This window comes from Carassius carassius, chromosome 14 (assembly GCF_963082965.1).
Source record: "Carassius carassius chromosome 14, fCarCar2.1, whole genome shotgun sequence".
NCBI lineage: Eukaryota > Metazoa > Chordata > Actinopteri > Cypriniformes > Cyprinidae > Carassius > Carassius carassius.
The window spans coordinates 26,720,340-26,733,614 of record NC_081768.1 but is presented as its reverse complement, the minus strand read 5'-3'; the positions used below and the strand labels follow the sequence as shown (position 1 = coordinate 26,733,614).

Below are 13,275 nucleotides of genomic sequence, written 5' to 3'. Positions count from 1 at the left end.
CCCTGTTCCCTGAAAAAGCGGGAAAGAGATGCTGCGCCTCAATGCCACACTGTCGACGTGTCCGGACATCTCTTCAGACAAAGGGGTAACCTGAGGATGTTTCCGTTTCACTTCTATTTATAACCTGCAGGTGCACGTTATCAGTGACGTCACCTGCAGAGGTTATTTAAGCCAATTCTTGGCGTGTTTGACACACATGCTTCACAACCGGTCGAACAAATAATGTTCTCATTAGCGCTATTGAGTGCAGCATCTCGTTCCCGCTTTTTCAGGGAACAGGGTTACAGTCAAGTAACCCGAGACGTTTTTTTATTATATTTTAATGTTTCTGTTGTCAGACAACGGAATGAATATTACAATGACTGAAACGCGGTCCATTAAGACTACACAACCAGCTCTCAAACATTAATCTGCACGAATGAAATCAAATACATATACGATAAAGTCAGTGGTTGTGCTGTGACTGATGTTGGCTATACTTGCTTGTAAAATAGAGTTAGAAGCAACAGAATATCTTTTTTTTTACTGAAAGTGCTGTTCCTCTCTGCGCTCGCTAAACACAGCAGAAACAGAGAGAGAGGCTCGCGCTGGGAAAGAGAGACCTCGTGCTCGTACGGCAGCACCAGAGAGTCTCAGAGACTAAATAATGATTGTCCAAAAAGTCGCTAGATTTGTCGCTAGTCACTTTTTTAGAAAAAAGGCGCTAAATCTAACGACAATGTCGCCAAGTTAGCAACTCCACTGCCCTGCGGACCGGCTTCAACCGTCTCGCAAGTGTTGATAGGCTATTACTCAGCCGTTTCTAGCGTTTTTGGCACCCTAGGCGAGATTTCTACCAACCACCCCCCCACCCCCCCTCCTACCAAAGATTTGTACCATAAATTAAAAACTAAACATAGCTGCAAGGAAACCATTTAATAATTATTGCATAAATATTGCAAAATTTGTGCAAATACAAGTATGTACAATTCATCAGAATTAAATATTATTCATATTAAACAATACAAGAAAAACAGGCAAATAAAATGCAAAAAAAAAACTAAATGACTATAACATGACAATGTTACGTTATCAGCTACATATTAGCTATACAATAATACACAGTAACCACTTTTCAGTAAAACAACCATGCACATCCATGTTCAAAGGAAGTAACTGGTAACCAAGGACTTAAAACAAAATGACCATGGCATATTTGAGCATGTTTACTATTTTTGATAGCTTTAAAAGTGGACACGTCTAGACTTAATAGCTGCAAAAGTGTCAATAATGTCATCATAGGACATCTGCTTGGAAACATCCCTGTTTATGGAGAATGATTGACAGCCTCGGAGGAGGGAAAACGAGGTTTCCGTATACTTTAATTTAATTATGTAAATAGTCTTCTGTCCCTCACATTAAGCTATGGAATGGCTTCAGGTGACTTTGTGAAATTATAATCAGACCGATCTCAGACCCAAGTCACCCAAACTGACGTGAAAAAAGCGGGAGGCGGCGCGCCAAAAAGCGCGTTGTTTGTAACCCTGAGATTCATTCACCGATCAAATAAGGCTTTTAACAGGACAAAAATAAGCTTTTTTGCGGCCGCCAAATAAAATTCAATGCAGGAAAAACCCTGCTATAATATTCCGCTGCTGAAATGAGCATGATGTAAATCCGTCCCGTGGTGCTAATAATGCAGTCACAGTGTCATGTTTTGCTCGTAGTGATGATGGAGCTTGTAGTAGAACAATTTGTAACATACCTGTATATTTTGCTTTCTTTTTCTCATCTTCTTTTTTCTTCTTGCGATACTGAGCCCCTGATGGCTTTGACCTTTTCATGATAATGAAACTCAAACATTTACTTCAAGTAACTTTAACAAAGGATGACGACGTTGAAAGGCAACGGCTTTCTGGCGTTGTATTGCGCATGCACAACTTTAACATGTCTCTAACGGCAGCGGCCACTATCACCACCAATGAGACTTACTCAGATAATCGCAAGTAATCATAATGCTTCGAAATAGCAAAAGTATGAAAATATAATATGACCTTGAAATAATAATAATAATATTAATAATAATATATATATATATATATATATATATATATATATATATAAAATAAACTCTTGGTGGGGCGGGGGCTCTCACTGGCGCCCCCCAGCTGTTTGCGCCCTAGGCGACCGACTAGTTTGCCTATGCCTAGAAACGGCCCTGGGTGTAACCAATCATATAGCGCCGTGGGCGGGACATTGAGCAAGTCTGCAGCGTGGTGAATACAGAAAGGCTGCGCGCCAGCCAAAGTAGTGCATTTTAAAATAAAATTGACTTTAATCAAACCATGGATCCGTGATAAGTTTTGTGATCCATCTTGCCAAAAGTGTAGTAGCACTGATCACTTTGAGGGGGAGATAAATTTATCCCCACCGGGGATAAAAATAATTAAGCAGATGCAGGGTGTCAGGTGTTGCTGAAATGAAGGACCCAGATGCAGTAGAAATGCAGAGTTTTATTCAGTGATAAATTGAACTGCTGAATTCTAGATCCACAATCCCAGAACTCAATAGAGGAGATCAGAGTCCAAACAGATATGTTCCAGGCGAGCGGTAGTCAGAATCAGGCGATGGTCATTAAAGATGATAGCCCAGGCAGATTCAAAGAGATCCACAAATCTAGATAATAATCCAAAGCAAAAACCCAAAAGTCCCGATGAACAGACCACTGGCCAAGGAGCATAGACAGTCCAGATAGCAGTTGAAATAACTGGGCAGAAAAAAAGAGAAACTGAAAAAAAATACAAAACTATAACTGATGAATCAAAACAAGAAACACGTAAAAAGCGTCAACAACAAAACACACTGGCAAAAACAAAGAAAAAACATCAGATTTAAATAAGGAAAAAATAAATGAGGAAATGACAAACAGCTGAGAACGCATACACAACCGCGCTGTTTGCAAAGCGCAATCAGCTGAATGTGGCTGGCACGTGCAAGTGAAAAACAAAACAATCAACACGTGCACAACCACGCCAATCACAAAATGCAAACAGCTGATCTTGGCCGGCACGTGCAAACAGAAACAAAAACAAAGGCTCCTCCAGGAGAAAGAGACAGATCAAACCTGAGCCCTGACACAGGGATACATTGACCAGAAAGGGGGAAAACCCACGCATCGCAAATCGCACCCTGTATACATATGTATATATATATATAGAAATGGTAGGAGCCCCGATCAAGAAGCAACCCGAAGAAGCCTCTAGTCCGGACCATCAGTAAGATGAAACTATTGATTTTGTGAAACAATAGAACCATAGAACCAACCAAAAACATCATAGGACCAGCATTGGAGACTGTAATGCAGGATTGTCCTACATAACCTCAGGTCAGGTGGAGAAATGGTGTTTACAGGGGAATTAGGAAGGGGAAGATAAGGGCAGTTGTAAAACCGCCTAAGAAAATGAGTAGATACTTAAGTATCATGCTAATCCGGACGAAAGTGCTGACGCCTTGTCTGTATCACATCCCTTAGGTCTTGCCTACCTCCTTTTGGCCCACGATTCCTCTTACCCTTTTCTGCAGGCTGGGGAGGATTGTGAGCCACAACACTAGCCTTCTGCCCCTGTATTTGATCGTCAGACCAAAATGGGCCAGGACCCATCTGTTGTTCAGGCTCAGACCTGGACCTTTGTGAAATGAAGGATTTGAAGCACGCTGAGCTTGCCTTCACCTCCCTGAACTTCTCAACCACTGTCTCAACGGAGTTACCAAAAAGTGCGGAAGGCGAAACCGGAGCATCAAAAAGAAAGTCCCTCTTTCTTCCCAATATCTGCCGGGTTCACCCACAGATGTCTCTCCATTACTTCCATAGCCACCATGGACCTGCCCATAGCAGAGTCGGCCTGCTTAATAGCATGTAGAGTCCATGCACCAGGTCCAAGTCTTTCACCAGGTCAGCCTGATATGCTTGGAGCACCACTATCGTGTGCAACCTGCTGCTGTGTATGCCCTGCCATTCAAGGGAAATGTATCCTGAAATGTATCCTGGCTTGGATGGCAAGGAGGGAGTTTTTTAGAGATGATGTCTTACCCATAGAGAGATCTCTTGTCTTCTACATGGGGTATTTTCTCATAAACGTTTTCGTGCATCGCCTTGATGTTGGCTTAACTCGAATGCTGGAATTGATGGATGCATGATGAAAACAGCCTATTTAATTTCTTCTCGATCTCTGTATGGAGATCAGGAAATAAAGGAAGGCTCACTTGAGCTAGAGGCTTATGATCAGAAAGATTACGCTTATCAAGAAAACCTTGCGACTTTACTTTCTTGGCCTGCTTCCATGGCAAGTCAAGCCTCGTTGTGGCACATTCCATAACTTCCAACAGCTCCTTATACGCAGGGCAGGAGGATTGGGAAGGCTCAGCCTCAGCTTCTTCGACCCCCCCTCAGACATCTCCCGCTCTTCCTGGGTGGAACCTAGCAGAGCACTGGCCCCTGGGTCAGACGATGTTAAATAAATAACATCATCCTCCAGCGGCTCACTCTCGTCCACAACCGACGAGCATAAGAGGGACAGCCCCTCTTTAAACTCATCGGACAGATCCACCTGAGATCCCCACAAGCTCATTCTCCTCCGTGCTACAGTGGTGGGTACTGTATTGTGGGTAGCAGATGGCTGACCCCCTTTCCTCAAAAAGAGAGACATATGAGAGCAGAGCTTTTCATTGGAAAATGCTCGCAGTGCACACAGATTGTCCCCTCGAGGACATTGTGTGCGTGCTTTTCGCCCAAACAAAAAATGCAAAGATCTTGTGTGTCATCAGGTGACAGATAACGGCGACACAGATGTACACATCCTATAAACGCCTTGCTAGTGCTCGCCTTAATGTACAAATAAAGATAGTCTTACCACAGAAATGCATGCTTCAAACAAAACAGTTGCACCGGTAGTGACATCATGGGCTGTTGCCAGCCAACAAGTTGCTGGTGTTTTTTGACTGTTTGCTTCAGACATGGGTCACGATGAGGCGTACCCCATAGCGACCCCTAGAGGACGCAGTTCGAAGTTCCCTTGAAAAGGAACCTTATTTATTCAGCTCTCAGAAAAATGTAAGCTTATGAATGTTTTTTTTTTTTTTTGGTCCAGGGTCACATACATAATCAAACATAATTATTAATATATGTGATATGATTGTATAGTTGATAATTATTTTAAATCCCAAGCATATCTCCCATAATTTCAGTTGCATACTGAAAATGAATGTACATGTGGTTGGACACCAGTTCAAATGTTGCCTGTTCATTTCACTTTTACCCCACATATTTTTGAGTCTGCCTTCTGCTTGCAATTTTTTTATTTATTTTTCCCCCCATCTGTGCGGGAGCAACATCAATGCTCAGGTTAGAAGAAATATCAGTTTGTAGTGGTCTAATTCAATCGTGGACATGTATTTCACAAAGAATCCTTCTTCTCAAATCCCCCTAATCTGTGAGGATGCATCACTCCTTGTTCTATTTGGCATCCAATGTGATTCAGTACTGTAAGTGTAACGTATTCTGTCTGGCAAAGTCCATCATCCGAGTCTCAACTGAGCATTTAAAGATCCTCTCTAGATTTCCTTGTTCCTAATAGAGATGATAGACTACTGAATAGCTGGACACTGGATGAGCTCTACGGGGCTGTCAAACTTCATCCAAAAATTATTAGTCAAACCATTCAAGCGCAAAGAAGCATTTTTCAGGCTTCGGTCATCAGTCTAATGTACTTGGACTTGGATTGACTAGAGTATTAACAGTCAGAACGGCAGGATGTTTTAAATGCAAAACTGGGAAACCATTCCCTGGCAACTGCATGACACAATTTTGGGCATTTGTGGAAAGATATAAACAAGCCATGTATGAATAGATGCTACAGATGTGAGTAAGAAAGAAATCTTTTTTTCTCAAACTAAACAGTTGTCTAAGCGCATGCCATGGCTATGTGGGTGTATTTAAGCATTCATCCTGAGTCGTAATGCGGCGGCGTACTAAGGCAGTGAATACTATAAACAGTATTTGTTGATGCTTTTTACAATCTTATTTACTCCAACCCTATTTACATTTACACAGCATTTTGAATTGTACCTTCATTCCCACAGGGAGATAAAATGAATATGGGTAAAAGCAAATAAGCTCAAAGGAGAAAAGAAGCTGGGAAGCCTGCAGGAACTTGAGATGTTGGATTCTGATGTGATGCATTGCAGAAATGTTCACTTTTGTGCCAGAGCTCAACTTCATGTATTACCATAGTGTTGTGATATGCAGTTGTTCAGTTTTAAACATTAAAAATCACATTCTTCAAATGCACTGATTTACGCATGCAGCCTGTAATGTTGCCCTAAGTGAGATGTCAACCCTTTTCAGTAAGCTTAAATTAGTTAACATTACCTAAATACATTAATTAACATGAACTAACAATGAAAAATACTTCAAAAGAGTTATTAATCTTAATATTAATTTAAACATTTACTACTGGATTATTGAAATCAAAAGTTTCATATTTTATTAATCAACACCAACACAGATTATTCTAAAATAATGTATCAAATGTTTTGCTCATTGTTTGTTAATGTGTTAATTTGACCTTATTGTAAAATGTTGCCATTTTTTTTTTCTATTATTTTTTTTTTATTATTAAGCCCGAAGGCCTGTTCTAATTTGAAATGAATTTGTTACAAGCATTAATGCAATTTCCACATAGTCTATTCAGATCAATCAATGTGGAAAAAATAATAATAATAAATAAATAACTTAACCTACTTAACCAGTACCATCCAGGTATTTGTATTGCATGCCATTTATCAGACAACACTAAACACAGGAACTGCTCACTGTCCATCTTCACTGCTGGCCTTTTTGCAGATCTTTCCAAACAGTATGTATTTTAAGTTTACCTGGTACAGTATATTGCATTATAAACATGCACTGTTATTGTATTTATTTATTTATTATTATTTAAACTGAAGGACGACTCAGAATTGTTTGTGTGGTAATTGGTCGCATTATGGAAGCTGTGCTGCAGCACTGTTTCATGTTGACTTTAAGGATGTTATATAGTATTCATGACATTTTCTCCATGTATTAAATATGTCACACTCTATATCAGTTCTGTCTATATGTGTATAAGCAGAAGGAAAATCCTCTGCATTGAATCCAGAGTGGCAGTAGCTGTTTTGCTTTTTAGTCTGATGATAAGTGACTCTTCCCTCTGAGCTGTGATGAAAGTTCTCCCCTGAGAGCTCAGAAGGATAGGGACACACTTCAATGACTAACTCCTGTCAAACATTTCCTTTTTGCCATCCCTTTTTACTTGACTCCGTTTCATTTGGCTGATGTCCAAAACGGGCGATGTCTTTCACAGGAGCGATACGCCCTCCATGATTAACAGCTGCTTATCTCCCTTTGCCCTTTTGTTCCTGCATGTGTGCACACGCTCATCATTTAGCTACTGTGTGTGTGTGTGTGTGAGCGCTGGAATGAGAACACACTGTCCGTGTGTGTGATAACTTCAGCCCTTTTTCTGCTCATGCCAATTTCTGGTGTTATCTTCCAGGTACAACAGCTCCAGCCTTGTTGAACAGCACCTCCAACCAGCTTTACCTGCACTTCCATACAGATATCAGTGTCGTCGCAGCTGGATTTCACCTTGAGTACAAAAGTGAGTATAGAACATGTCACTATGGTGCTTTCATTATCCTGAACCTTCTACCCTTGGTAAGAGCTTGAACATGAACTGAAATGAATGTGCCAGATAAGGAGAAATGCAAAAAAATAAAAATAAAAATAACCCTAATGACTAATAAACACGACAAAAACACAAAACAAAATTGCTACAACTTTTAAATTAAAGTGAAAACAGAAAGATAAATTCTAATTCAAATAGTAAGTTGGCAAATGTGCAAATACTAAATCTTCTGACATGATTAAAGTTTTTAATTCCAATATTTTTCTTGTTAACCAAACAGCAGGAGCAAGGGTTTTAAGCGTCAATATAATGACAGCTTAGACCCTTTTCTGTTCTCAGATAATACACTTAAGTATTAAATGGATTTTGCAGATGACGGTTATTGCTTTTGTATGGACGGCTATGAATAATTATGTTTACAGTTTAAAATTCAGAACTAAAATATAACTGAAAAAGTTCATCTATCTATTATGCATCTGTTAGTTTTTATATTTACTATTTGAACACCCACAAATGAATGCATATTATTTATATTTTCTGAGCCATTGTTGCAAACTGATTTATTTATATTAATTCATTAACAGTATTATATCAAGGGTCAAAAAACAAAACAAAAAAATCATCTTTAATATTCAGTGTGATAACATGAGGTTAGCACTCAGCATTGTTCACTAATCATTTGCTGGGACAGAATCAGTCAATAACGTTTTAAAAAGCCATTGAGATTTCTCAATGTGAATGTACCTTCAGACTTGATCTGAATTAACCCTGAGTTCCAGTAGTGCCAGTTTTTCTCTACCAACATTAAGTTTGAGCTTGTGTGTGTGTGTTTATTTGCTAGCCTTTCAGACTGTGACCTTTAGTGTGCTCAGACCAAGCCTCATATATACCACCATACCACTTCACTTTCTGTCCCATTTGTCCGTTTGCGAAGGCAGTGTTCTCAGTGGGCCAGCCCAATTTATCAATTTTTCTTTCTCTCATCTGTGAAAGGGTTGGTGAGGGAGCACTGCCTGCTGTAATGTTGCATGTAACAAGTCACGTAGATAGATAGATAGAAAATTATATCATCTGAAAGCACTAAAAGTTACATTTGATCATGTTGGTCCCATAAAAGGTTTAAATAGCAGTATGTTGACTTTGCAAAACCAAACTAATTAAACTCCATCAAAAACAGCATTAAGCACTGTAACCGCTCTGATACAGCAGAAGCAGCCTCGTGAATCACTTATCTGCATCTCTCTGCTTAGTAAACACAGATAAGTGCGTTGTGGTGTTCTATGAGTGTGGGGAATTTTGACCCTAGGGTGAGTTTAGATAAGCTCCCTTCTTCTTTTTCTTTCTATGATCGCTCTTTCCCTTCTTGTGCTCTGTCTTTTTTACTGTATGTGTTCCAGCGGATTAATCAGGGGCATTTTCTCTGCAGAGGAAAAGCTGTCATGCGCATCTTCTAAAAAATGGATGAGAAAATAACTGTACAGAAATGAGGCCTAAGAAATATGTATCAAACAATGTGTAAATGAGTCGTTTTAAGTAACACTGCACTGTAAAAATACATTCCGTAAAAAAACGGATAATGATAATGGATAATTTTTTAAGCATAGGCCTCTTCTGTAGCAAATGAATCCAGCACAATATGTACAAATTGAACATGGTTTATTTTTACCTCATGTGAACTTTCTTAAAAATGCGTTCAGTAGCTTTTATGTGCCTTACACAGGTGAAGACAAAAATATTATGACATCAATTTAACAATGTGAACAGCACCATTGAAAATGTTTGTATTATAGAACAATTTTTAGTTTAAACAGCAACATGCAGAAAAAAGAAATCATGAACAGGTACTTGTACAATATTGGTGTTGCACCAAATAGTGGACACAAAGAATACATTTTCAAATACATGGGGTAAAAATTAATACAAAGACAGGGCTGTTATCATTAACAATTGCTACAGACTTATAGTCAATAGTCAAGTGAAATGACACCATTTTCCCATAGAACACAACATTATTTAAAAAGCACAAAATGTGAATTTTGTCATCAGTTATTCCCCCTCATACCGTTTCAAATCCATTCATCTTTGAAACACAAATGAAGAGTATTTTTAATGAAATCTCTGTGCTTTCTGTCGCTCAATTGACAGCCTATTCAACTACCATTTCAACGTCCAATACAGTACAGCAGTCAGATTTCATTAAATAGGATCTTCATTAGTATTCCAAAAATGAACAAAAGTCTAACAGGATTGGAATGGGATTATTCATATAACATTATGGGTGAACTAACCCTAGTTAGATTACTAACCTCTTATTCATGCTAAATTATCTGCATCTACAATTGACATCGAAAAAAAAAAAAAAAACTTTCTTGTACAGCATTTGAAAATAAAGAACAAAGATTTATGCACTCATGCCTGACATTTCAATGTTAAACTACGAAAACTATACAATCCAAATTAAGATCAGGGCTCCAAGTGTTTGTGTGCATTTAGTATCTCTTGCCATGTGCCCATTTGAGGCAACTACTTTTTTTTTTTCTTTTGCTGCATTTTTTAGTCCAAGTCCTAAATTGAGATTTGAAAAAAAAAAAAAACTAAAATTTACACGGATTCTAGAAGTAGTTCATACATGAGTCTTGGAAGCGTAGATTGCCTTCATCTGAACCTTTGACGCTCGTTCAGGATTTCTTCACAGGAAGACTGTTAATGACAAGAAATGAAAATGAATGAAAAAGTACAGAATAACATGCAGAACAGGTTGAGATTGAATTATTAAGTTCCAGTTTGAACATTGCTTATACAATATCTGTTAAGTCATTCAGTTATCTTCAGATCACAAATAAAGATATTTCTGATGAAATTCGAGAGCTCTCTGACCCATGGGGAATGTGTGTGGTGCTGTTGACGTAGACCCTGCATGCGCTGCACCTTGTTTACTGGCAAATTAATGCACACGCATCCGTAGTGGTACTCTAGTTAATGGCGGCAGACTCTCCCAGGAGAGGATAAATCATTGAATAAAGTTGTAATTTTGGTTATTTTGAACACAAAAAGTATTGTTTTTATATATATATATAAAAAAAAAAAAAGTAATATTTTTGTAAAATTAAAAAAAAAAAGTCACATGGACCATTTTAACAATGTCCTTATACTATGTTTCTGTGCCTTGATCGTGGTAGGGCCCTTGCTGTCTATGCAGCAAGGAATGAAAAATGAAAATTCTGTTATATGATTTACATTTGCCATTTTCTACACTAGTTTTGATATGCAAATTAAAAACATTTAGACACTTTATAAGTTGCAAAATTAAAATGAAAATGTATTACCCAAATTGATTAGATATGTTTAACATGCCCAAGCAAAAACTGTAGCAAAATTTTTGACATGCTTTTGACATTTTGCCTAAATGCATTTAGTCTTGAAGGTAGAACACATTTTAATCATAATACCTCATAATAATTGTAGCAAAAATGCTGTGAGAATTTCAGAATGCATTCTGAGCCAAATGTGCAGCAAAATGATTTAAATCTTTATTTTTCTTAAATGCATTCACTCTTACATATAAGTCGTTTCAATAGCATTTTCATTTAATACCCTGCAATGAATTTAGTTTAAGTCAGTGTGGAGAGCGTTTGGTTGACTGAATATTGACTTATTGTGTGTCCTGTTGCCGAGCCCCACCTTGATGTAGCCTAACGATTGACAGGCCAGGGGCGTGTTGCATTTTCAAATGCATTTCAAATCCACATTGACTTTTTATTCATCGCGAAGTATTAAGTGAAAATGCAATTAAAACATCTTGTATGTAAGTGTCAATCCACTTCTTCAATGCACTAAGAATAATAGAAATTTAAAACACCACTTTGCAGCACCTTTGGCTCAGAATGCATTCTGAAATTCTCACTGTATTTTGCTACAACTATCACGCTGTTGTAGCCGCACTGGGTTGTACATTATACTTAACTCAAATGATATATAGGGAATTTTAATCATTAATCAGGAATATGATTAATATATATATATCTCATATGACAGTTACATTAAAATTATTGAAGATGAAAAAAGGGCAATTGTATACATCAATAACTCATTACAAGGTAATGTAATTTACTCATTAATATGTCAATATTCTATTCTTCATATCAATTATAGTGATATCTCTTACTGTAAATTACCGCAAATCAAACAGGGGTTTGTCCAGCAAACGGCCGTAAGATTAACTTATCAACTTTCAATAAAGTTATCACTTCTTGTAATTCAAGGAAAAATATTCTCTGGCCATGAAAACATTATCCTATAACTATGAAATTTCGGTTACTAAAAAGTAAAGAGCTTGTAGCTAAAGATCAGACATTTTATTGACTCGTGATGTGAGCGACAGAGGCAATCATGAATATAAATTGTTTTTTAATAATTGAACTAATAATACATCAAACTACAAATCACACAGAGTAAATACGCGTACGACAATACACACAGTAAACTTTGTACAGGACATAACGGAATCCAAATGAGGGAGGGAGAGAGAGAGAGAGAGAGAGAGAGAGAGAGAGAGAGAGAGAGAGAGAGAGAGAGAATGAGTGAGAGAGGATGAATAAGAGAATAGGCGTGATCACAGAATTACGCTCAGTTATGCAAACTCACAGACAGTAACCCTTGAAAGACAACAACGAATCAAATCACCTTGAAAAGGTAATAGACAAACTTTAAGCAGCATTTAAATCTCCATAGAGAATGATACTTGCATGTGGTCACTTTTTGACTCGCCAGACCAGCGTGCGTGTGAGCGTGGTCCTTTGTAGCTAGGCATGTTCTTTCGTGTCTTCCGGGGCTGCTGCGGAATCGTGCGATATTTGAAAGGTCCAACAAACGTAATGATTCGTCTTCCTCGTGTAGAGAGGAACTTAGTAAGTAAAAGAAATGAAAACATCGGAGATGAAAGCTATGGAGGTGAAAGCTCCCAAAGGAGCCATGAGAACGGCTGTTGTCTCAGCCGCCGTGCTGAGATCAACGGCGATAGAAGAGCGGCCCAAGAGCGCGAAGAAGAGCAAGAAGAACAAATAGAAGACAGGGAGGAACTTCCTGGGTCAGTTCTTATGGCTTGCCTGGTTCACGCCTCTGTTTGCGTGAACAACCAATGAACGTCCGTGATCTGAAGCGGGAAAAACGTTCCTTTGTCTCTGGGGAACCACCCAATCTAATAAGTTATGGCTTATCAGATTTCAGCAGTGATATTCTAGCAAGTTCGTAATTCCAGATTAATACATTTTTCATTAATTTCCTTTATATAAGTGAGTCCGTCAAAGCATGACGATTAAACGGATATCAAAAATAACATATATAACTGATAGAAACACGATGATATGCAGAATTACACACATTTAAAGTTTGATTAACACACGATAAAACTGCAGATACTCCAATTTATATGGGGAAAACATCTAATGCACCAAAAAGCAATACTCAATACATTTAGAATACATTGAGAAAAGGTACCAGTTTAGAATACATTGAGAAAAGGTACCAGTGATCTGGCTTTGCTGTTCTGTCAGTTAGGTCATAAAGTTTTACG

General features: G+C 38.2%; 1 protein-coding gene across 1 annotated transcript in view; it reads left to right on the top strand.

Moving 5' to 3' along the window:
- Window positions 1-13,275, top strand: part of LOC132157446 (CUB and sushi domain-containing protein 1-like) — a 636,306-nt gene that overhangs the window by 550,861 nt on the left and 72,170 nt on the right. Inside the window, exon 37 of the mRNA XM_059566804.1 lies at window positions 7,572-7,676. Within this exon, the coding sequence (XP_059422787.1) occupies window positions 7,572-7,676 (105 nt within the window). The remainder of the gene's footprint in view (window positions 1-7,571; window positions 7,677-13,275) is intronic.